Below are 25,954 nucleotides of genomic sequence, written 5' to 3'. Positions count from 1 at the left end.
ACATTTCAGGACTGAGCCCTTTTAATTTTTTTAAAATTTAGACTTACAGCACGGTAATAGGGAATTTTGGCTATCCTGGTAGGTTTTGAATGGTGAGAGGAAACCAGAGCCCCTGGGGAAAATCTTACAGACAGTGTGGGTTTTGAATCTTGACACTGTAAAGGCATTGGGCTTATTATTACACCAACCATGAAGCCCTTCTTCAAGGTATGTGTAAAAAGCAGGCAGGCAGGCGCCTGAATTAATAGGCTGGGGAGAAGGAAAGAATTGGAAGGGTGATAATGAGGCGTGGACAGGAGGACAGGGGTGGCACTGTAAATGTAGAGCTGGAGAAAAGAGATAGGGGAAAGGAAAGAGAGAGAGAGAGAGAGACAGAGCTAGAGGAGAGGAGAAGTAGAGATAGATGGGGGTGGGGCTAATGGAAACCTGAGAAGTTGATGTTAACGCCATTCTTTTGGAGGAGGCCCAGACAGAATATGAGGTGTTGTTTCTGCAATATATGGTGGTCTCAGTCTGGCAGCGCATGAGACCTTGGCGGCATGAGAATGGAGCAGGAAATTGGAAATAGTTGTCACTGGGAGATCCCCGCTATAGCAATGGACAGAGCTGAGGTGGTCAACAAAGCGATCTCCCAGTCTGCATCCAGTCTCTCCGATGTACTGGAGACCACAACAGCAACACCAGATGCAGTAGATCACCCCCTGCAGATTCACAAGTGTATGTTGCTTCACTTGAAAGGACTGTTTGGCGCTCCGAATGGTGATGAGAGAGGAGATTTTGACGTAAGTATAGCACCTCCTTCAGTCATGGGTAGGTGCCAAGGGGGCGATTGGTGGGAAGGGAGAGTGGACAATAAAGTCATAGAGAGAATGGTCCCTGTGGAAGGAAGATGTGTCTGGTGGTGGAATCATATGATGGGTTGTGGAAATGGCAGAGGATGATATGTTGGATGTGAAAGCTAGTGGGGTGGCAAGGGGAATCACGTCCTTGATGGGCATGCAGTTGGTGGTGGGCCAGGACAGATGTGCTGGTAATAGAGGAGATGCAGGTGAAGACTGAGTTAAAGGTAGTAGAGGGGAAGCTGCTTTTTTTTTTAAGAGGGAGGACCTCTCAGGTGATCTGGCAGGGAAGACCTTGTCTTGGAAGCAGATGTGACAGAGATGGAGGAATTGTGAGTAAGGAATGGAATCTTTACAGGGAACAAGGTGTGAAGAGGAATTCAAAGGAATCAACACTGTTTCAACACTGTTTCGCCAGATTGTACTTGTAAAATCAAATGACAATAATATTGACATGACTTGAAGTCAATAATCAGCTTAGGGGACCTTGTTGAATGCCTCACTAAAATCCATATAGACTGTATATACTGCCCTACCTTCATCAATTTCCAACATAAATCCTGTCCCTCACAATTTCCCCAACAGCCTGTGGTTTCCAGGTGTATTCCTTTTCATGTAAGGGGACATCCTTCGTTATCTTCTAGTACCTCATCTGTGGTTAATGAAGATGCAAAAGCCTCTGTCAGAGTCCCAGAAATCTCTTTTGCTTTCCTTAGTATCTTGAGATAGATCTCATAAGGCCTTGGGCATTCATCTACACTGATGTGCATTCATGGTTATAACACTTCATCCTTCATGATACAAACATGCTCCAAAATATCAGCGGACCCCTCCCTTAACTTTCCAGCTGCCATATCCTTCTCCTGGTGAGCATTGATGAGAAACATTCATTTAGATATTTCTTATTTCCCCTGGCTCCACATGTAGGTATCAACACATTCCTTGTTTTTGATCTATTAGTTTGGAAGAAACAGTGACTCCAAAATCTGTTTCTATGATATTCATTGTTAGGATGATACAAGTGTTGATTTCTGATATTTAAGTGTGGTGTGGGCAGGCACATTTTTTATATAACTAGTGCCATCCATCACATTGAGATGACTGGGGCATAGGCAGATTTCCTGACATCATAAGTGTCTTCTATAGATTGTAATTGTACCTGCCTCAGCAACTTTGGCAATTCATTGGATATATTCGCCACCGAATGTGTGAAAAAGTTGCCTCTCAGGTCCATTTTAAATATTTTTCCTCACACCTTAAAGATGTGACATCTAGTTTTAGACTCCCCTACTCTCAGAAAATCACTGTAACCATTCACATACTATCATGTTTCCCTTCAACCTCCTTTCCTCCAGAGAAAAATATTCCAGTTTATTCAGACTCTCCTTATAACTCAAGACTTCCAGTTCAGGAGACATTCTTGTGAAATGTTTCTGTACCTTTTCCAGGTTAATGGCATCCTATTTGGTTCCCAAGGCCTCAGCAAGACCTGTTGCTCCAAGAAATGGGAATGTTCTTTATCATTTCTCTCTGGTCTTCAGCATGATAGGTGGAAGGGAAGGGTCTATAAAGCAGAGGAACCCATTGGAAATAGTTGTATTTGGTGTGAGAAAAGAGCTCACAAAAGAAGGCTACGTCTGATGTAGTGGTCCTTGAGTCAAATCATGATGGTCTGTTGGATAATGTGCGTTCCATAATGGAACAGCTTGCAACATGTTCAAGCTGTAAAGTGAAAGTGTGAGGCTTGGAGTAAAGCCCAAATGCATAAGATGTAAGTGGAGCCTATTTAATTGAGTTAGCTTTAATTATTTAATATTGTAATATACATGATTAGCTTCATCAACTTTCATGGTAACTTCCTCAATAAACTCTATAAGATAGGTTAAACACAACCTACCATGCACATAGCCATGTTGATTATCCCTAATTTGCTATGCAAATAATTGTATATCCAATCTCTTAGAATACTTTCCAATAATTTACCTATTACTAACATCAGACTCACCGGCCTAAAGTTTCCAGGGTTACTTTTGGAGCTTTTTTAAAACAACAGAACAATGTGAACTACCCTCCAATCCTCCGGCACCAGACTCGTGGCTAAGGACATTTAAAAAATTTCTTCCGGAGCCCCTGAAATTTCTACACTAGTCTCCCTCAATGTCGGAGGAAATATCTTGTCAAGCCCTGGGGACTTATCCACCCTTACCTCCTCCTCTTTTATCTGTATAGGTTCTATGACCTCACTGCTTGTTTTCCTTATTTCCATCGACTCTGCCAGTTTCCGTGGTATATGCAAAAAAACATTTAAGATCTCCCATCTCTTTTGGCTCCATACAAAGCTGACCTCTGTGATCTTTGAAGGAACCAATTTTGTTCATTACTATCCTTTTGCTTTAAATATACTTGTAGAAACCCCTAGGTTTTTCCTTCACATTGTCTGCCAAAGCAACCTCATATCTACTTTTTGCCTTCTTGATTTGTGTCTTGAGGTTTTTATTGCATTTTTTATATTCATCAAGTACCTCATTTGCTCCATGTTGCCTACACCTGCTATATTTCTCACTCTTCTTCTGAAATAGATTCCCAATATCCCTTGAAAACCAAGGTTCCCTATGCCTGCTAACTTTGCCTTTAATCCTGACAGGAACATACAAATTCTGTACTCTCAAAGTTTCACCTTTGAAGATCTTCCACTTACCTCACACATCCTTGCCCAAAAACAACTTAACCCAATCCATGCATTCTAAATCTTTTCTCATTTCCTCAAAATTAGCCTTCCTCCAAATTAAAATCTCAACCTGAGGCCCAGACTTATCGTTTTCCATAATTAACTTGAAACTAATGGCATTATGATCACTAAACCCAAAATGTTCTCCTACACATACTTCTATCACCTATCTTATCTCATTCCCTAATAGGAAATCCAGTATTGCACTTTCTCTAGTTGGTACTTCTATATATTGATTTAGAAAACTTTCCCAAATACATCTCTCTAGTTGGTACCTCTCACTCGCTCTCTCTCTCTCGCTCACTCTCTCTCTCTCTCGCTCACTCTCTCTCTCTCTCTCTCTCTCTCTCTCTCTCTCTCTCTCTCTCTCTCTCTCTCTCTCTCTCTACATATATATACACACACACACACACACATACATATTGATTCAGAAAACATAATTTCAAGCCATCCAGCCTTTGACATATGGGAGACCCAGTCAATATGTCAAAAGTTAAAATATCCTATTATCACAACCATATGTTTCTTGCAGCTATCTGCTAACTCTCTATAAATTTGCTCTTCTCAATTCTCATTGACTATTGGGTGGTCTATAATACAACCCCATGAGTGTGGTCAAACCTTTCCCATTCCTCAGAGCCACCTACCATATATTTTGGTGTATGTTGAGTCATGAAACCCAAAAAATACTCCAAAAATTGAGGGTCAACTTATATGCCGAATAAACTTTTGAGACTCTAAATTCAGCTCAAAATCCAATCCACGCTGATCCGGTGTGAAAGTCGACCCTTGATAAACAAAAAAATCCTGACTGCAACAGATTTTCATTGAGATTTTTTATTGAAAACAACACATTTAGAACCCTTCAAAATCACTCTCTCTATCATTGTCTGAAGCAAAGATGGGAGCAAGCACATCCATACTCACTGTTTAAACAGATATCATAGGAGTCCCAGTCTGTTTTTGATGAGGGGGTTTCAGCTTCGTCGTCAATGTTCCACAATAAATCATCTTCTGTGCTATAAATTGTAGAAGAGATACCAGACTTTTTAAATGACTTTATCACAGTCTATACTTTAACTTTGTCCCATGCCTTGAGCACGAAGTTACACAGCATATCAAGTGATGCAGCACACATTGCTCGGCCTTTTGAAAACGACTTTTCTGCACTCGACATCCATGTATTCCATTCCTCGCGCACATGATCTTTGAATGGTTTGTTCAAGCAGACATCAAGAGGTTGCAATATAGACATCAAACCACCCAGAATAATCGCCATGTAAGTATTATGTAGTGCTAATTTACTTTTAGTGCTTTCAGTTAAGTGGCTACGAAACATATCCCAGACCAACAACCTCCCTCCGTTCTTTGCGTAAACTGCCTGGCCACCTGAACAACACATTGTCTATCCATAGTTTTACACCATTTTCATCCATCCATCTTTTTTCATGAAAATGTACAAAAGTACTTGCAGGGAATTTCATTTTTGGTTTAATTTTGCATTTGAAGATTACCATGAGTCTTAACTTTGTCCCGTCGGCCATGCACAATCTCTTTCTCTTCTCTCTCTCTCTCTTTGGCTTGGCTTCGCAGACAAAGATTTATGGAGGGGTAAATGTCCACGTCAGCTGCAGGCTCGTTTGTGGCTGACAAGTCCGATGCGGGACAGGCAGATTTGGTTGCAGCGGTTGCAGGGGAAAATTGGTTGGTTGGGGTTGGGTGTTGGGTTTTTCCTCCTTTGTCTTTTGTCAGTGAGGTGGGCTCTGCGGTCTTCTTCAAAGGAGGTTGCTGCCCGTCAAACTGTGAGGTGCCAAGATGCACGGTTTGAGGCGATAACAGCCCACTGGCGGTGGTCAATGGGGCAGGCACCAAGAGATTTCTTTAGGCAGTCCTTGTACCTCTTCTTTGGTGCACCTCTGTCACGGTGGCCAGTGGAGAGCTCGCCATATAACACGATCTTGGGAAGGCGATGGTCCTCCATTCTGGAGATGTGACCTACCCAGCGCAGTTGGATCTTCAGCAGCACCATTGTAAACCTGGTTCTTTTGTGGCCTGTGCTTCTGGTTTGCACAGTTTTAACACTTTTGTACTCCACTGTTCTAATGGGGGTTTTGTCCATGATTCCAATATTTTCTAATGTGAACTGATGTTTCTGCCAGTTCCATATAATAAACTGGTGAAAACTTACTTTATGATCAAGATCTTTTGGTTGTTTCAGTGCAATTTTTGGTTTTTGGTGTAATACCAGATTTTTCCAGTTCATGAAACTATTGCACCAGTCTCAAAATTATTACTGAGGTCTGGGTGTGACTTGGCCCATTGCAGTGCATATATTCTTATTTTATTTCGGGTGACTATGTAGCAATCTTGCCTCTGTTCACGTACCCATTCTGCAGTGTGATTTTCCAACTCTGGCCAAAGAGTGATTCCTTTTCTCAAAGAACATTGCCTTTTTGGTATTTTTGTTAAAGTTTCTTCTTTCTTCCTCCAATCTCTTACCAACTTCTCACGGACATCAAATTTTCTTGCAGCAGCGCAGTTGTTGGTTTTCTTGGCCATTTCTATTACTTTAAATTTAAAGCTTGCTTCATGTTTTCGTCGCGTACTACATTGTGTTGATGGACCTTCCATGATAGCAATCACCTCCAGCCAACACCCAGCAGATCTTTGATGGTCAATGGCCCATCTCAGGCCTCGCGAATTTTGGGGTCGACTTATACAATGGTCAAAGGGGCATCTCATGCAGCCAGAAAATTTGGGTCATACCGGATATCCCTGCCGGATATAGCATAAAACTTAAAATTAGGCCGAAAAAGGAAGTAATGCTGAAATAAATGGTGTATAGCCTCAGTAGACAGACCCTCTTGTCTGTCCTGCCTGAGCACAGCTATTTTCTCTGACAAGCAATGCCGTTCCTCCCCCTTTCAACCCCCTGTTCTATCACGTCTGAAGCACAGAATATTGAGCTGCCAGTCGTAACCCTACTCAACCAAGTTTCATTAATGGCCATGATACCATAATTCCACATGCCAAACCACACTCTAGGCTCATCTGCCTTTCCTGCAATACTCTTTGCATTGAAATAGATCTACCTGAGAACATTTCCATCACGACTTCTAACATTACATACAATTTTCACATCATCTTTTCCCTCTTGCACTCCTCTATCTGTTCAAGTATTCTGGTTCCCATCCCCCTGCAAATCTAGTTTAACTAGTTTGCACTAGCAAACTTTCCCACAAGAATATTAATCCTCCTCCAGTTCAGATCCAAACCATCCTGTCAAAACAGCTCCCACCTTCCCTGGAAGAGAGCCCAATGAACAAGAAACCTGAAGCCCTCCCTCCTGCACCATGTCTTTAGCCACAAGTTAAGCTGCAATATCCTCCCATTTCTAACCTCACTAGCATGTGAAAAGGTAGAAATCCTGGAGTCCAGTCCTTCAACCTAGCATCTAAATCCCTGATCCTTCCTTGCAGGACCTCCTCATTCTTCCTACCCACGTACCTACACATACCACGACATCCGTCTGCTGACTCTCCCACCTAAGAAAGCTGAAACTCGATATCTCGGAACCTGGCACCAGGGAGGCAACATCTAGGATTCTCAATCCCTTCCACAGAACCTCTTACTTGTCCCTCTAGCTATGAAATCACCTATCACTACAGCTCACCTCTTCTCCATTCCCTTCTTAACCACAGGACCACACTCTGACAGAGAGCTGATTGCCATGGCTTGCCGTGTTAAGTTTTCCTCACTCCCAATAGTATCCAAATTGGTATACTTGTTATTTAGGGGAACAGCCATAGGGGTGCCCTGCTCGGCCTGCCTGTTCCCTTTCCCTCTCCTGATTGTCACCCATCTACCTTCCTCCTCCTAGGTGTGATAGTATCCCTATAACTCCTGTCAATCACCCCCTCAGCCTCCTGAATGATCTGGAGTTCATCCAACTCCAGCTCCAATTCCTTGGTTTGTCAGGAGCTGCAGTTGTACCCACGTCTCACAGCTAAGGTCATCAGGGATACTACTGGCTTCCCTGAAAACCCACGTTTTGCAAGAGGAGCATTCCCCTACCATGGCTGCCATTCTCTCTGTCTACGACTTGAGGGAAAAATATATGATATATAAAACTTGCCCTTACCCGTGCCTATCTGTTGAATCCTTTTTTATTCCTCAAATAGGGTGGCCCTTACTTACTCAACTCCTGCACTACCACCTCATCCTCTTCTCCCTGAAGCCTTGAGCCAAAACCTTTCCCCTCTGACTCAGCACATGGAAGGAATCATCTGAATCTGGTCCAGGACACATTAAAACTGATAGTTTATATTTATCTTTTGACATTATTTTAATATGATCACTTTTTTATTCAGCGTTTTTCAAATCTTGTGGCTGTACTTCCCCTGCTCACATTTCTCTCCACCTCATTTAAACAAGTTTTTATTTTTGGATTTCTGCCTCATAGCTTATTCTCTCCATTTTTCTCTCTCACTCTCTATCTTTCAGTTTCCAACTGAGCCTGAAAAGGTTTACTGCTTAAATCCATAATTTTTGACATGAAATTTAAAATTACAGCATGAGGAAATTTGGCATGTTCTACCAAGTTTTTCCAGATACACCATAGGACGTGTCATGTCCAGGTTTATCACAGTTTGATATGGGAGCTGTTCTGCCCAAGACCACAAGAAACCGCAGAGAGTTGAAACCGCAGTTCAGCCCATCATACATATCAAACTCCCCTCCATCAATTCTGTCTCAAACTCCTACTGTCTCAGGAAAGCAAAAAACATAATAAAATACTCATTCCACCTCAGCCATACTCTCTTTTCTTGTTTGGGAGAGATATATGTAGTCAAAAACACAGACCCACATGTTGAAGGACAACTTCTTTCCTACTGTTATCTGACTCTTTAAGTGGATCACACATTGGCATGTTTATTCAATTTTACTTTTTTCTATACCTTGGATTTTTTATACATATATATATATGACTTTTTGTAACATTCAATTCAGTTCAGATTTTATTGTCAGATTACATACATGACATTGCACACAACCTTGAGATTTTTTTTCCTGCGGGCCAAGAAGAATTTCTACTTATTGGTAACTTTAAACTGTACTCAAGAAAAAGATACGTACGTATGGAAAAGAGAGAAAGGTAAACAAACTGTGCAATACAGAGAAAAACGAAATATTTAGTAATAAATAATGTGCAAAGTAAAAGTTCTTCCATGAGTCTCTGAGTTTGTTGTTGAGGAGTTTGATGGTGGAGGGGTAGCAACTGTTCCCGAACTTGGTGGTGCGAGTCTTGTGGCACCTACACCTCTTTTCTGATGGTAGCAGTGAGAACAGAGCGTGTGCTGGGTGGTGTGGGACCTTGATGATTGCTTGTGCCTTTTTTTTTGGAAAACTTTATTTATGATATTTTTTTAAAAAGATAATACAATCAAACAAAAACATTAAAAAACCCTTGTTACAAAAATACATTAGTAAAATACATAGTCTTAAATCAGTAAATGAATAAACAATCCCACCCCCACCCCCAACTCCCTTAAAAACCTCCAAACTACCCCTATTTCTACAAACTAATGGAGCCTTATACAAAGTCTAAAATACCTCAATATAACATACATAAAAGGTAATTAAAAATAATTAAAATATCTTAATTAACATATACTAAGACCCATATATTTAAAATATGGATCCCACATTTTAATAAAAAAAGAATAATAATTATGTAATCTATGTTATTTTTTCTAAATAGATACAAGATTTCAACTCATGCCACCTTTGAATACTAATCTCTACATCATCTTTCCATGTTTCTGCAATACATTTTCTTGCAACAGCTGAAGTCAAATGAATAAAAGCAATTTGAAATTTATCCAATTTCAATCCCCTAAGTCCGTCATAAATCCTAATAAAATTAATATAGGATCAAGCAATAACTGAAAATTATATAAATGTTCTAAAAACTGTCTAACTTTTAACCAAATATTTTGCACCTTTTCACATAGCCAAACCGAATATAGAAATGTCCCTTTTTGTACTCCACATCTGAAACATAAATTTGAATCCCTAAATCCATATCTTTTCAACTTCACCGGTGTCAAATATAGCTAATGTGCAAAATTATAATTAACTAAATTATACCTTACATTAATCCACTTAGTTACTGCATTTCACATATCTTTAACCAATCCTCCTCCAATATAATGTTGTAAATCTTTCTCCCATTTACTTTTTACTCTGAAAACAACAAGTTTATTCATCTTCTCTTGTAACAAACTATACAATTTTGACATAAATCCTTTTTTCAAAGATTCTGTAATTAATTTTTCAAATCTAGACAAATTTCTTGTCCAAAATTTTCTTTTAAAAAAAGCTTGTATTTGATAATAAGCAAATATTGAATTCATTGAAATATGAATTTTTTCTTGTAATTGGTTAAAAGAAAGAAAAACTCCTTTCTCAAAAAAATCCTCTACCCTTTGAATACCTTTTGAATCCCATTCCTTTAAATAACAACTATCCATTGAAAATGGTATAATCCTATTTCTATATACGAGTCCGACCAGTCATTTTACCCTTAGCTCCAATTATACAATCTCTCTTATACCAAATATCAATTAAAAATCGAAGTACAGGAACATTGTAAGACTTCAAAAAACTTGGTCTCCACTTATATATAAAAGGATTTACATCACTTTCTGAAAGTTGTGTTAATTCTACCCTAGCCCATATAGGAATTTGCTCCCTATCTAACATTCGATTAATAGATTTCAATTGTGCTGCCTCATAATAATTTTCAAAATTAGGTAGCTGAAGACCTCCTAACGCATATTTCCAAGTCAATTTTTGCAATGAAACTCTAAATAATTTGCTCTTCCACAAAAATAAACGAACAGCCGCATTTAGTTCTTTTAAAAAAAAATTTTGGTAAAAAACGAGGAATAGACTGAAAAAGATACTGTATTAGTGGAAAGACATTCATCTTAATACAATTCACCCTTCCTATTAAAGTTAAGGGTAAATCTTTCCACTTCTCCAAATCTGCTTTAATTTTTCTTAACAACGATATATAATTCAACTGATATAACTGACAAAAATCCACATTTATTGTAACTCCTAAATACTTTATCTTTTCAGACCAACGAAACTGAGTAATCTGTTTACACTCCGAATAATCATCATTTGAAACAGGTGTCCCAAGTAATTTTATATCCGGACATCTTTCCATATTGTTCCAAACATGTCTGTAAATATATTAAAGATTGTTTAGGGTTTGTTAAATCCGTGAAAAAATTAATTTTATATTCATCCTCCCCAACAATATAAATAAATTAACATATCATCCGCGAACCCCAACAATAATACCTTTAATAACCATATAACCGTTTACAAACCGGAAACAGGCCATGTCGGCCCTTCGAGTCCACACCGGTTCACTAGAAAAACTCCACTAGCTCAACCCTCCCACTCTCCGCCTATAACCCTCTAACCCTCTCACCTCCATGCACACATCCAACCTTCTCTTAAGTGACAGAAAGGACCCTGCTGCAACTATCTCATTCGGAAGTTCATTCCATTCTGCCACCAATCGCTGAGTGAAAAAGAAACCTCTAATATTTCTCCTAAAGTTTTGCCCCCTTACCCTTAACTCATGCCCTCTTGTTCCAACCAACCCTGCCCTCAGGGGAAAGAGTCTGTTTATGTCTAGTCTCTCTATTCCTTTCATAATTGTAAATACCTCCATTTCCTCTCAGTTATCTACATTCCAATGAATAAAGTCCCAGTCTCCTTAATTTCTCCCTGTAATCCAGGCAACATCCTTGTAAACCTTCTCTGCACCCTCTCCACCTTATCTATATCCTTTCTATAATTAAGAGACCAAGACTGGGCACAGTACTCCAAACCAGACCTCACCAATGCCTTAAACAGCCACAGCATCACTTCCTAGCTCCTATACTCTATACTATGATTTATGAAGGCTAGCATACCATATGCCTTCTTAACCACCCTATCTAAATGGGAATCCACCTTCAGTGAACTCTGTACCATAACCCCCAGGTCCCTCTGCTCCTCTGCATGCCTCAATGCCCTCCCCTTAAATGCATATGTCATATTCTGGTTATTTTTTCTGAAATGCAACACCTCGCACTTGTCTACATTGAATTCCATCTGCCATCTTTCAGCCCATTCTTCCAAACAAACCAATTCCTCTGTAATCTAAGAAAATCTACCTCACTATCTACCACTCCCCTATTTTCATATCATCCACATATTTGCATACCCAGTTAACCAAACCCTCCTCTAAATCATTAATATAAATGATAAACAAGAAGGGACCCAGCACCGATCCCTAAGGCACCCCGCTTGTCACAGCCTTCCAACCTGACAGACAGTTGTCCACCATGACTCTCTGCTGTATATCTTCCAGCCATCTCTGAACCCATGTCACAACCTCTCTACTAATTCCTAGTGACTGAACCTTCCTTATTATCCTTCCATGCAGAACCTCATCAAAAGCTTTCATCCACCTTTTTTGTCACTTCCTCAAAAAACTCAACAAGGTTTGTCAAACATGACTTTCCTTTTACAAACCCATGCTGGGTGCCCCTAATCAATCCCTGCCTATCCAGTTATGCATATATACTATCTTGAAGAATACCCTCCATAACCTTCCCCACCATCGAAGTCAAACTTACTGCCTGATAATTACTTGGCCTACACCTAATGCTTTTTTTAAACAACGGAACTACATTTGCTATCCTCCAATCCCGTGGTACCATCCCCTCCTCCAGTGATCTTTGAAAAATCACTGTCAGTGTCCCCGCTATTTGTTCCCTGACCTCCCTTAAAGTCCTGGGAAAAATCCCATCAGGACCAGGAGACTTATCCACCTTAATTAACCCTGGAAGCTCCAAAACCCTCACTCTACTAATCCCTATCCTCTCCATAACTAAGCCCTTTGCCTCTCTTATCTCAAATAGCCCAATGTCCCTTTCCCTCGTGAATAAGGACCAGAAAAATTGTTCAGTATTTCTCCAATCTCATGCAGTTCTTTACATAGTTCACCCGTCCCATCATCAAGGGGACCTATTCCATCCTTAACCCTCCTTTTACTGTTCACATAACTGTAAAAACCCTTAGGATTCACCTTTGCCTTATTAGCTATGGACACCTCATACCTTCTTTTTGGCTTTCTAGTTTCCTCTTAACGTTCTTCCTGCAATCTAAGTAATGACCATACATCTCCTCATCCCTTGTTTTTTTATATTTGGCATAGGCCTCCCTCTTGTCCTGAACCAATTTCTTAATTTCACCAGAAAACCACGGCTCCCTCGAACCTTTGGTCTTCCCTTTCGGCCTGACTGGAACATAAAGATTCTGTACTCTCAAAATCTCATCCCTAAATGCCCCCCTAATTTCCTCTACACCCTTTCAGGCAAAAAGATTAGCCCACACAACTCACTTCAAATCCCTTCTCATTTCTCCAAATCTGGCCTTTCCTCGCTCGAAGATCTTCAACCTTGGACCCGATCTATTCCTTTCCATCATTAAGCTAAAGCTAATGGACCCGTGATCACTGGATCCGAAGTTCTCTCCAATGCTCCTGCCCCATTTTATTCCCAAACAATAGATCTAACACTGCTCCCCCTCTAGTCGGTGACTCAACATATTGCTGGAAAAAGCAATCCTGAACACAGGCATAAATACTAAGCCATCTGCCCTTTTACTGACTGCATTTCCCAATCTATGTTTGGAAAATTGAAATCCCTATCCAACACCACCCTATTCCTACTGCACATCTCACCTATTTCCTTGCACATTTGCTCTTCTAGTTCCCTTTCCCCATTTGGAGGCCTATAATATCCCCCCATAATAATAACCTCACCCTTCTTATTTTTCATTTCTACCCATACTGCCTCCCTCCAGTCTATCTTGCCTTAGCACTGCTGTAATATCCTCCCTGACAAATAATGCCACACCTCCCCCTCTTAATCCACCAACTCTGTCACATCTAAAGCAGCGAAATCCTGGAACATTTAACTGCCATTTACAATCTTCCTTAAACCACGTCTCACTAATGGCCACAACATCATAATGCCACATGTCCATCCACACCTTTCGCTCATTCAGCTTCTTTACTACGCTCCTCACATTAAAATAAATACATCTCAGAGATCTCCTACATCCTATCTTCTGCTATATTCCTCTCTACCATTCTCACAATTGTCACTACAACATATTTTTTCTACTTCCTGCTGTTCCACCCTCAAATTATTTAAACATGCCTCTTTCCTTAGCCTATAAACACCCTCCCTGCTGTCCTGCCTAACTTGAAACCATGTCCCTAACCATACTAATTTAAACCCCCCCCCCCCCCCCCGATAGCCCTAGCAAAGAAAACTGGTCCCTCTGGGATTAAGATGTAACCCATCATTACGGTATAGGTCCCATCTCCCCCAAAAAAGGTCCCAGTGGTCCAAGAACTTGAAACCCTGTCTCTTACTACACCCCTTTAGCCACGTGTTTAACCTCCACCTAATTCTATTTCTGCCCTCACTATCACATGGCACAGGAAGCAATCTAGAAATTGCCCCCTTAGCGCTCCTCCTTTTAAGCTCCCTACCAAACTCCCTATACTCATTCTGCAGGATCACTTCTTCCTTCCAACATCATTGGTACCAACATGTACCACAACCTCAGGCTCCTTACCCTCCCCTTTTAGGATGTTCTGAATGCGCATAGTCACATCCCGGACCCTCACACCAGGGAAGCAAATCACCATCCGGTTTTCCTTATCGCGTCCACAAAAACCTTTTTCTGTTCTCTGTGAATCCCCTATGACTATCGCCATTTTCCTTTTATCCCTTCCTTTCTGGGACACAGAGGTGGACACCGCACCTCACCATAGTCTGACTATCCCCCTCCTCAGTACTCAAGGTGGAGTACCGATTTCTGAGGATTTCAGACTTTGGTGCTTGCACATGAACCTGACCCTTTCCTTTCCTCCTCCTGACGGTAACCCACTGCCCCTCCTTCTGTGGCCCCAGTGTGACCACCTGCCTGTAGCTCTTGTCTACGATAGCTTCATTCTCCCTAACCAGAGTGAGGTCATCGAGCTGCAGCTCAAGTTCCTTGACCTGGTCCTTTAGGTCACACTTCTTGTCCGTGATGGCCTCACTCTCCCTAACAAAAGAGAGGTCATTGAGCTCCAGCTCAAGTTCCCTAACTTGGTCCCTTTGACGCTGCATTTTGTCTAATAGATTGAGCCAAAGGTTAAATCACTAAAGCAAATAAAGCCGGGGATAATGGATAACCCTGTCTCGTTGATCTTGATAAAGTAAATGATGAAGAAATTACTCCATTTGTTACTACTGAAGCTAAAGAATTATTATACAAGGCTTTTACCCATCAAATAAAAACTGGACCAAATTTAAAATGTTCGAAAACTTTAAATAAAAGATGCCATTCAATACGATCAAAAGCTTTTTCTGTATCTAAACCCACTACCAAAGGTAAATCACATAATTCTCTGGAAGCACTAATTAACATAATTAATTTAACAACATTATTAGCTGAATAGTGATTTTGAATAAATCCTGCTTGATCTACATGAATTAACTTTGGTAAACATTTCGCTATCCTATTTGCCAACATTTTAGCTACAATTTTATAATCTACATTTAGCAAAGAGATTGGTCTATATGAGGCTACTTTTAATGGATCTCTATCTTTTTTTGGAATAACTGTAATCAATGCTCTGGAAAAATATTCCGGAAGAGATGTCATTTCTACTGCTTGTTCTAATACTTGTCAAAATACCGGAAGTAGTAAATCATAAAATTCCTCATAAAATTCCAATGTAAATCCATCCTCTCCTGGAAATTTCCCATTAGACATTGTTTGTAACACCTCTTTAATTTCCATATCTGAAAAAGAAGAATCTGACTCTTGAATTCCTAAATCATTCAAAAATGGATGATCTAATCCAGCCAAAAAAGATTCTACTCTATCAACATCTTTCTCAACCTCTGACTTATATAAATCCTGATAAAAAGAATGAAATTTATCATTAATTTCTTAAGGTGTATAAGTAATTTTCGTACCTTTTTTAACAGCATTTATTGTCCTAGAAACTTGTTCCATTTTCAACTGCCAAGCTAAAACCTTATGCGCCCTTTCTCCCAATTCATAACACCTTAGTTTAGATCTTTGAATTAATTTCTCATACTGAAATGTTTGTAAAGTATTATAACACATTTTCAAATTAGATAACTGTTTTTTATCTTCAGAAACATTCCTCTGCAATCGTTCTCCAAGTTTTTAATCTCTTCCTCAAGCCTATTACTATCTACCAAATATTTTTTCTTAACTTTAACAATATAACTAATAATTTGACCTCTTAAATATGCTTTCATAGCAACCCATAACACAAATTTACTTTGCACTGAATTCTCATTTAATTGTAAAAACATAGTAATTTGATCTCTAATAAAAGTAATAAATTCAGGCTGTTTCAATAACGTAATATTAAATCTTCATCTATAACTAATTAGAACCACATCAGAACTAACACATGAAATCAATAAAAGTGAATGATCTGACAATGTTCGGCTTTTATAATCAGCACTAACTATTCTCCCTTGTAATTGAGCAGATACTAAAAAAAATCATTTCTGGAAAAAGATTCATGTCTAGGTGAATAAAATGAAAAATCTTTTTCAGTCGGATTCCTCCTCCAAATGTCCACCAAATTTAAATCCTTCATAACTTCCACCAGATGATCTGCCATCTTTAATTTTCTTACAGACTTTGAGGACTTATCCAATAAAGGTTCTAGACAACAATTAAAATCTCCTCCCACCAATATATTATAATTTCCCTGATTTAATCTCAAAAAGGCTTCAATGATAAACTTCATCATTACAGTTAACCATCAATACCCTACCCTTCTTTTCCAATACTGAATCCAATGTAAAAGACAAATTTCTATGAATTAAAATTACAACTCCACACTCTTTAGAATTAAAAGAAGATGAAATAACTTGGCCCACCCAATCCCTTTTCAATTTTCCATCAAATTTATTTATTTTAAAAAAGCAATATCCATTTTCATTTTCTTAATATAAGCTAATACATGTTTTGTTTTTATCGGATTATTCAAACCCTTAACTTTAAAAGTTGCAAAATTTAAGTTAAACATTACAACTAAAATTATTCAAATACACAGTAAAAGTACAAATATAACGAAGGCTCCAAACTATTACTGAGTATATATAAAACACCCCACAAACAACAAAAGAAAAAAACCCACCTCCCAAAGAAAAACAAAACTCCCCCTCCCCCCTCTAAAGTAGAATACAAATAACCCCCCCTAAAAAAACTACAAAAGCAGTACCCCCCTCTATTAACCGGGTGCAGTTAATACCAACAGTGACTGATGACTTCGGTAATAATTGGGTCATCATCTTCTCCCCAACCACACAACTCCATAATGAAATACATAGTCCAATCAAGATTCGGATGTAGTTGGAACTTTCACCTCCAAATCCACCAATTGTTCAGTTTCCAGCTTTCTACCTCCCCGTCCATTTCCAGCTTTATTTATAGTCACCAAAGGTTTTGTAGAAAGATCTTGAGTCAACTTGGAATCTGGCAAAGAATTAGAACAGGTTAATGCCTCTTTTGCCCTTTAAAAAAATTGTGACTGGTACTGCCCATAAAACACCTTCAAAATTGCTGGATATCGAAAAGCAGACCGATATCCCTTCTTGCACAAAACTGCTTTCGCCGCATTGATCTCCTTCCATTTCAAAATAACCTCCTGATTCAAATCAGCATAGCAAAAGACCTTATTACCCTGTATCATCATCGGGCTTTGATTCATACGAGCTTGCTTAATTGCCACATGTAAAATCATCTCCCAATCTTGATACCTAAGACATCTACTAAAACTGCCCTCGGCGGCTGACCTGGAAAAAGGTTTCCTTCTTAAAGTACGATGGGCTCTGTCTAATTTCAAACCCTCAGGAAAATATTCAGAACTCAAAACATCAGGAATCCATTCTTTAAAAAACCTTGTAGGATTTTCTCCCTCAGTATCCTCAGGTAAACCCACTATTTTAATATTATTTCGACGACTTTGATTTTCCAATGAATCCATCTTCTGCAAAAAGTTTTTCTTCTCCATTTGCCATCCAGTAATAGATTCTTCAATGTGGTCAACTCTATCTTCAACATTCTTCACGCTGTCTTGAACCACATCAACAGCTGTCAAACATTTATTAATATCCAACTTCATTGAAGCAATGTCCTCAGACATCTCAGTTATTCTGACTCTAATATCAGCAAACTGTTTATCAATACTATTAAAGCTAGTAGATATATAGTCCATCAAATTTTCATTTTGCTTAGTTATTCCTTCTAACATAGCTACCACATCAGGTCCAGGCAAAGGGCTCCACAGACTTGGAGATTTATATGGTGAAGGTGCCTTTAAAGTTCTAGGCTTACCCTCCATGATGTTAGCAGCAGTCATGAGAAGCTCATTATCTCCTTAATCTAAATAGTCAATAGCTTCTTCCTCCTCCTCTTCAAGTATTGCACTCACCTCTCGCAGCCTGGCTGCGGGTCTGGACCCCTCTCCATGCCGGGCCGACTGCGTCAGCGCGGCGGTGGATAGGCCCCCTGCAGCCTGGACTCACTCGAGGGTTTTGTGCATGCGCGCACTAGTACGGGATCGGGTCTTGAATGAGGACGCGTCGGCATGCACTGGTGAGCCCAAAGAAGCACTGACGCGCTCGTACTCGTGCTCCCCGGCCCTCCCCCCCTGCACTCAGCCACACTACCAGCAGCTGCTCCCATGCAACTCTTGGAGCATTACCAGAGAGGCAGCGGTGGTGCCATCTTGCGTTGCTGCACGCATTGAGGACGCTGCCGCTTCAGACAAATTATCTGAAGAAATACGCTGGGGCTTTGGATCCATCGGAAATAGATCCTGAGGCTTCAGTTCTACGGTAGGCCCAAGTTCTTTTTTTTTCCAGTGCTTTAAAATGGTTTTTTTTATTGTTGTAATTTCCTTCTTTTTGCTTCTTTCATTCTCATATCATAGGAAACTTTTCCTTAACGTTTCAGATAGTTATCAATTCATTACTTTCGGGTTTTAAACTGTCCAGTTGAGGAGAGATGAATTCCCACGTCTTCACCCTACGCCATCTTGCCACGCCCCCCATTGGTGCTGCTTTTTGACAACAGCGTTCCATTTAGATTTTCTTGATGGTGGGGAGAGTTGTGCCTGTGATGTCCTGGGCTATGTCCACTATCTTTTGCAGAGCTTTCCACTCAGAGGTATTGATACCCCTGTCATGCCAAATGGTGATACAGCTGGTCAGCACACTCCATTGCACATCTGTAGAAGCTTGCCAAGGTTTCCAATGTGATACCCATCCTCTGCAAACTCCTAGGAAGTAGAGGCACTGGCGTGCTTTCTTCATAATGACATTAGTGTTTTGGGTCCAGGAAAAGTCATCTGAGATAGTGAGTATTGCAGCCAGATTACTGGAGCTAACATTCAAATTTAATTCTGTTTCATGCCTAAGAGTGGCTCCATTAAAAAGAGACTAAATGTATGCTATGGCGGCTCACCCACTCAACAGGCAAACTGGCTCACAGAGTTGCCGGCAAGTCTGCAACATATCTGACTGTGAGAGCTCCGGGTGCAGCATAAGCCCACAGCCTGGCGGCTGACATCACAAAGGTCCCAGAAGTTGCAAGTGTCATCAGGTTCTGAGGGATTTAAGCGCACATGAGAATTCTATTAAAGTCAATTGGTTCAATTCACTTTCAACTCTACGTGGTTCTTTAGCTTGCTGCAATCCTAGTGCAACAACACTGGTGATCCTGACGGTCCAAATGGGATCTGGACCCAATGATAAAAGACCCGAGCATGCAGAATGCAGTTTCCCTGAAATTGTCAACTTTCTGGACCTCACAGCGACAGATCTGGTTTGAACAGGCTGAAGCCCAATTCTAGGTCAGACAAATCATCTCGATTCACTTGACCAGGAAACAGCAGGCTGCATTATCAACTTCCTACACTACCTGGTTGTGGACAGGCATGAAAAAATCAAGGTGCTCCTGATCCGTACTTTTGGCCTCTCCCACTGTGAGTGCTCAGCGCACTTGCTCCACATGGACTGCCTAGGTGAACACACACCATCGACCTTAACGAACAAGATGCTGGCACTAGCAGATGGCCATAAGCCATGTTTGCTTTTCAAACAAGTGTTTCTCGATTAGATGCCTGAAGACATCTGCCTCCTAAGCTGATGACGATTTTAGTGACTCAAGCAAGGTAGCGGCCCGAGCAAATATCCTGTGGCACACCAAGCAGCAAGGCAGGGCCTCCATCGACTAAGATGCTGTGTCACGCCCTAAGGCCCGGGGCTTCCCTATGCCACTAATGAAGCTCGTGATGCCTGCATCAGGGAGCGACCCCAATATGGACTGTTGGTGTTTTTACCACCAAAGGTGGGTTTCAGGAGCCCACCATTGCTGCTCACCCTGTTCTTTACTGGGAAACGTTAGGGCTGGCCATCGCTAATGGTTAAAGTGGCTGGCCACCATGATGGCCTCCTTTACTTATGGGACCGACACTCCAGGTGAAAGTTCCTTGTAGACACAGAGATAGAGGTTATGGTCTTGCCCCCTTCAAGCCACAACACCCTCACAGAGAAGTCAGGACCAGTGGTCACCGCTGCCAACAACCGCAGTATTCGTACATATGGCATGTGAACCATCCCACTACAGTTCTGTTCCAGCCGTTTCACCTGGTCATTTACACAGGCAGCAGAGTCGCAGCCTTTATTGGGTGCAGGTTTCCTCCAGGTGCATAGCCTCCTAGTGAATCTCAAGGGACGGAACCTAGTGAATGCCAAGACCTTCCAGACATTGTCGCTCAGTGAAGCCAAGTTACCAGCCTTGCACCTGGACTCTATGACTTTGTAAGGCAATAAATTTGCCAGAGTACTAGTGGAGTTCCTGACCATTATTATGCCACAGTTCTCCACAGAAGCCCTAAGCATGGTGTACAGCACCACATTCCCACTCAAGGAATATGCCCGGGTACACAGGCTTCCGCCCAACAAAATCCACCTTGCCAAGGAGGAGTTCAGGAAAATGGAGGAGATGGAGATCATCCACCACTTAGACAGCCTATGAGCCTCTCTGCTGCACATGGTGCCCAAGTCGGCTGGAGGATGAAGGCTATGTAGCGAATACAAAAGGCTCAATGACGTCACCATGGCCGACCGCTACCCAGTGCCCCATGTTCAGGACTTTACGACCAACTTGCATGGGGCATGCATCTTCTTCAAGGTCGACCTGGTCTATAGGTATCACCAGATTCCCGTCCACCCCAGCAATGACCCCAAGTCGGCCCTCATCACCCCATTTAAACTATTAAAGTTCCTGAGGATGCCCTTCGGACTCAAGAGCATGGCACAGACATTGCAGTGACTCATGGACTTGGTGTAGCACGACTTGAATTTAATCTTCATCTACTTAGATGGTATCCTGATCGCCAGCTGCTCACACCAAGAGCATTTGATGCACCTGCACCAACTTTGCCGCCAGCTGCTCACACCAAGAGCATTTGATGCACCTGCACCAGCTTTGCCGCCACTTGAGTGAATACGGCCTGGCCATTAACCTCACAAAGTGCCAGTTTGGGCTGTCGTCCATTGATTTCCTTGGACACCGTGTCAACTGGCAATGAAGCTGTTCCCTTGCCAACGAAAGTTGAGGCCATATGCCAATTTGCCAGGCCTAGTACAGTCAAGGGCCTATAGGAGTTCGAGTGCATGATCAACTTTTACCATCAATTCCTACCATCAGCAGCCTAAATCTTGCGACCCCCAGTTCATCCTGATGTCCAACAAGGCCAAAGAAATCACCTAGAACATGTAGTCAGCAGTGGCTTTTGAGCAGGCCAAGGATACCCTTGCAAACGCCTCCTTTCTGGTACAACAATGGGTGTATGTGCCCACAGCTCTCACGGTTGACGCTTCCAACCCAACAGTCGGCGGCATGCTGGAACAACTAATTGAGGGTCAGTGGAAACCACTCGCATTCTTCAGCCGTTACTTGTGACCCCTGGAACTGAAATACAGCATCTTCAACAGGGAGCTGCTAGCCCTCTACCTTGCCATCTGGTATCTCTTGGAGGGGTGGGAGTTCACGGTCTTCACGAACCACAAACCCCTCACCTTCGCATCTTTAGTCTGTTTGGGTGGCCAATGGTGAAGGTCTTCTCATGGCTACTCGCGTTGAGGACGCATGTGTTTCCGTTCTGATGTACCACCTTGTACGGGCTTTCCAAGGCCGCTGGAGTGGAGTCTGGTGCATGCTCCTGCGGATGAAAACATTATCGCAGTCCAGAAGGTCCTTGGGGACAAAGGAAGGTGGCAGGCCATGGCAGAGGTTGGGACAGGAGCTAATGTTCCTACCTTCTCTCAGTATCTTATGAGCAATGCCGTGGTTGTCTCCTCTGTGACACGGGCCACTGGCACAAACTTGCCTGGAACCGTTAGTGGGGCGCCATATACCAACTCTGCTGAAGATGTGGATAAGACCTGGAAGGCTCTGTGACTATGCCATCCCTGTGCTGATGAGGTCAGCCACCCAAACGGACTAAAGAAGTGTTGGCCGTGCACGCCACACCTCCTAATGTTGGATCGGGGGTGAGGGGGGTTCATGTGGCGGTTCACTCACAGAATTGGTGAACCGGCTCACAGAGTCACGGGCAAGTCCACGGCAGATCTGATTGAGAGATCTGGATGCGGGGCAAGCCCACAGCCTGGTGATTAACATTATAAAGGTCCTGGGAGTCACAAGCATCATCAGGTTGTGAGGGATTTAAGTGGACATGGGAATTATATTAAAGTCAGTTGGTTCAATTCACTTTCGACTCTGCGTGGTTCTTTCGGTCACTGTGTGCCTAGTGCAACTGCAATGCTACTTTAAGAGATTCTCTTTAAGGATCCAAACTATTAAGGATACTGATATTGCTCACTTTGCAGGCACAATATTCACCACTGAAAGTTTCAACAACTGTAATTTACTAGTCTAATGGGAGTGGGAGAGAAAGATTGTAAGTCAGCAGTGGATCTGACATTTGTTTCACTGTCTTTGTTAGAACTGCATGACTGAACCAATGTATTTAATGTGATTTCTCGGTTTCTGCTTAGACTGACCAGGACATGGTGTTCACAAACCATTTGGGAGTTTGTGGCACAACATAAAGAACTTAAAAAATTAATCTTAGATTCAACAATTCTGTTCCATGGTTCAGTAGTCTAAATATTCAAATTGATGCTCATGTTAACTACATTGTGGATCCAAGCCTGAAACGAATTTCCTTGGACGTATTGTATATATTGCAATGCATGCTCTGCTTGCTGCTGTGCAGTTAAAACATACAGGTGCAAAGTATGTAGATTGTGCATAGGTGACGTCAGTTGACATACACTAATTGGTGAAATTGATTCACAGATATCAAATTAATTCCCAGTGTGACCTTTGCACAAGAAAGCAGGTCAAACCCTCCAATTGTGCTATTTAAAATGATCAGCAATTACATCCATGTTGGAGCAGAGCTTATTAATTTCAATGGGTTTGATAAATGGACCAAGTTTGGATAAGGACTGTGTTAAAGTTGTCGGTGAACACATCTATTAGGTTGTTTAAGTGGTTCAAAGTGCTATTCTTGATTTCTGAATTAAGATACCAAAAATATTAGAATTTAATCATGAGAAAGTTCTTAAGAGGTTTATGGAATAATAGAAACTCTCCAGATAGAACTGTTGACATTTATAATACTTTTATTTATAACATATACAATGAAAATGTTAATATAAAGTATAAATATTTTGTGTATGGAAAGTAATAAATGTACAATCAATGATACGATTTTGAAGTACTATTTAGATGTTTAATATGATTTTTAGTTTTTCATTTTGTCAAATACATGATTTAAAAAATAGAATTGAAAATACTGTAAATTATCAGTAGTATCAGTAATTATCTAGCATTTGTGTAGAAAGAAACAGTTGAGTTTCACGTCAGGGATGGTGCATCAAAACTAATGAATAGATAATTCATGTCATGTTGAAACATCTGAAAAGTTGAATTATTCACCTTTCACAAATGCCACCTAATCAACAGATACTCCAAGATGGTTTGCTTTTGTGTCAGAATTGAAGATTCTGCTCAGTCAGTCAAGATGCTCTATAATCTTAATTAATCTTAATTACTTTAAATTAAATTGCCCAATATTGATCTATTTTTTTTTACTTACAGTTCTAGTAAACGAAGGTGAAATTAGTTCATTTGTAGGATATCTAAAGTCTGGCCAGTGCTATATTTTCAAAGACATAGAAGGTCTGGTGAAACTTCCACATGGAAAAGCGGTAACACTTTTTATAAATTGTACTATGTAGCATCTAATTATAATTGGATAATTTTATTATTGTTATCCCTTCATAAATTGGACATACTTGACTGTTGTATTTGCAAACAACTCATTTGTGATTTCATGGCAATATTTGTTATTTCATTTAGTTTTTCCAAATATTACAAGGATCAAATCCGGTCCTATGCATGCAAATCTTAGTATTTTTAAAATATATGCTAGAAGATAGCAGGATTAAATTAAAATGGAATGAAAACTAAGAAGTAAATCACTGAATTCTGTAGACACCGTGGTTGAAGTAAACACACAAAATACTGGAGAAGCTCAGCAGGTCAAACAGTGTCCTTTAGGTAGCAAAGGTAAAAATACAAAACGGACGTTTCAGGCTTGAACCCTTCATCAAAGTATGAGAAAATGCTGGCAGGTGTCCAAACAAAAGAGTGGGGGTGGGGGGGGAGGAGGTGGAAAAGGAAGGAGGTGATAGGTGGAGAAAGGAGGGAAGGGACAGCAGCAAAGAGGGGAATGAGAGATGGCTGGTGAGTGGAAGAACTGGAAAGACAGAAATGGGGGAGGGGAACAAAAAGGTGAGCAGTTTTAATGGAAAGCAGTAAGTCACTGTTAATGCCATCTGGCTGGAGAGTGCCCAGATGGAAAATAAGTTGTTGTTCCTCCAACTTGCAGGTGGTCTGGGTGGCATAGAACACAAGGCCATGGACAGACATCTGAGCGTGGGTGTGTGACTTAGAATTGAAATGGTTGGCCACTGGGAAGTTGTTGTGGTTGTGATCGGAGTGGAGGTGCTGAGTGAAGTAATTTCCAAGTCTATGGCTGGTCTCTACAATGTAGAGAATGCCACAAAGGGTGCACTGGATGCAGTAATTAAGTCCTCTGGATGTACAAGTGAAGTGTTGCTTCACATGAAAGGCTTGTTTAGGGCCCCAGAACATGGTAAGGGAGGAGGTGTGGGTGCAAGTGTTGAATCTCCTGTGGGCATAGGGGAAGGTGCTGGGAGTGTGAATGGTGGGGAGGGACAAGTGCACAAGGGAATCACGGAGACAGAGGTCCCTGCAGAAAGCTGAGAGAGGAGGAGAATGTGTTGGATGCGGAGGTTGGTGGGATGGTAGGTGTGGATGAGGAGGATTCTATATTTGTTGTGTCTGGGGGCAGAAGGGGACAAGGCAGATGAGTGGGAAAAGGAGGAGATACGGGTGAGGGCTGAGTTGATAGTGGTGGAGGGGAAGCACGTTTGTGGAAGACGGCAGACATTTTGGAAAAGCTGGACAGGAAGACCTCATTTTAGAAACATGTGGAGGCAGAGAAATTGAGAGAAGGGAGTGGAATTCTTGCAGAGGACAGGGTGTGAGGAAGTGTAGTCAAATAGTTGTGGGAGTTCTAATATCAGTGGAAAGCTTGTCTCCTAAGATGGAGATAGAGGGATCCAGGAAGGGGAGAGTGCTATCAAAGATGGACCAGTTGAGTTTAAGATCAGGGTGGAAGTTGGCCGTGAAGTGGATGAAGTTGAAGTGTATATATACACCCTCTGAAAATCTGACAACAGTCTCACCATCAGCAGAAAGAAGCTGTTTCCCAGCTTGGCAGTCCTGGTTTTTATGCTCCTGTACCTCTTCCTTGTAGGTAGTTTCAGAGATACTGTGGGTGGATGGTAAGGGTCCTCAATGATTCTCTGAGCCCTTTTTAAGAACCACTCTCTGGCGATATCATTGATAGAGAGGAGACCCAAGTGATCTTCTCAGCAGTTTTAATTATCTTCTATATTGACCCCTTGTGATAGTACAGATTCTATCACCAATGTCCATATGTACAGATGGTAGTGTAGGATGACTGTGATTGGCTGAGAGTGTAGCCACACCTACTGGCAGGTCTTAAAGGATTGTTCCTAGCCAGACCAGG

The 25,954-nt window shown here is 41.2% G+C and overlaps 1 protein-coding gene across 2 annotated transcripts in view; it reads left to right on the top strand.

Moving 5' to 3' along the window:
• Positions 1-25,954, top strand: part of cnbd1 (cyclic nucleotide binding domain containing 1) — a 163,500-nt gene that overhangs the window by 108,916 nt on the left and 28,630 nt on the right. For both annotated transcript variants that reach the window (XM_069921988.1, XM_069921987.1), the window contains exon 9: positions 23,932-24,041. In XM_069921988.1, the coding sequence (XP_069778089.1) occupies positions 23,932-24,041 (110 nt within the window). The remainder of the gene's footprint in view (positions 1-23,931; positions 24,042-25,954) is intronic.

The sequence above is a fragment of the Narcine bancroftii genome, chromosome 2, assembly GCF_036971445.1.
Source record: "Narcine bancroftii isolate sNarBan1 chromosome 2, sNarBan1.hap1, whole genome shotgun sequence".
Taxonomy (NCBI): domain Eukaryota; kingdom Metazoa; phylum Chordata; class Chondrichthyes; order Torpediniformes; family Narcinidae; genus Narcine; species Narcine bancroftii.
Note: the sequence above shows the minus strand (reverse complement) of the source record. Positions and strands in the feature narration are given on the sequence as shown.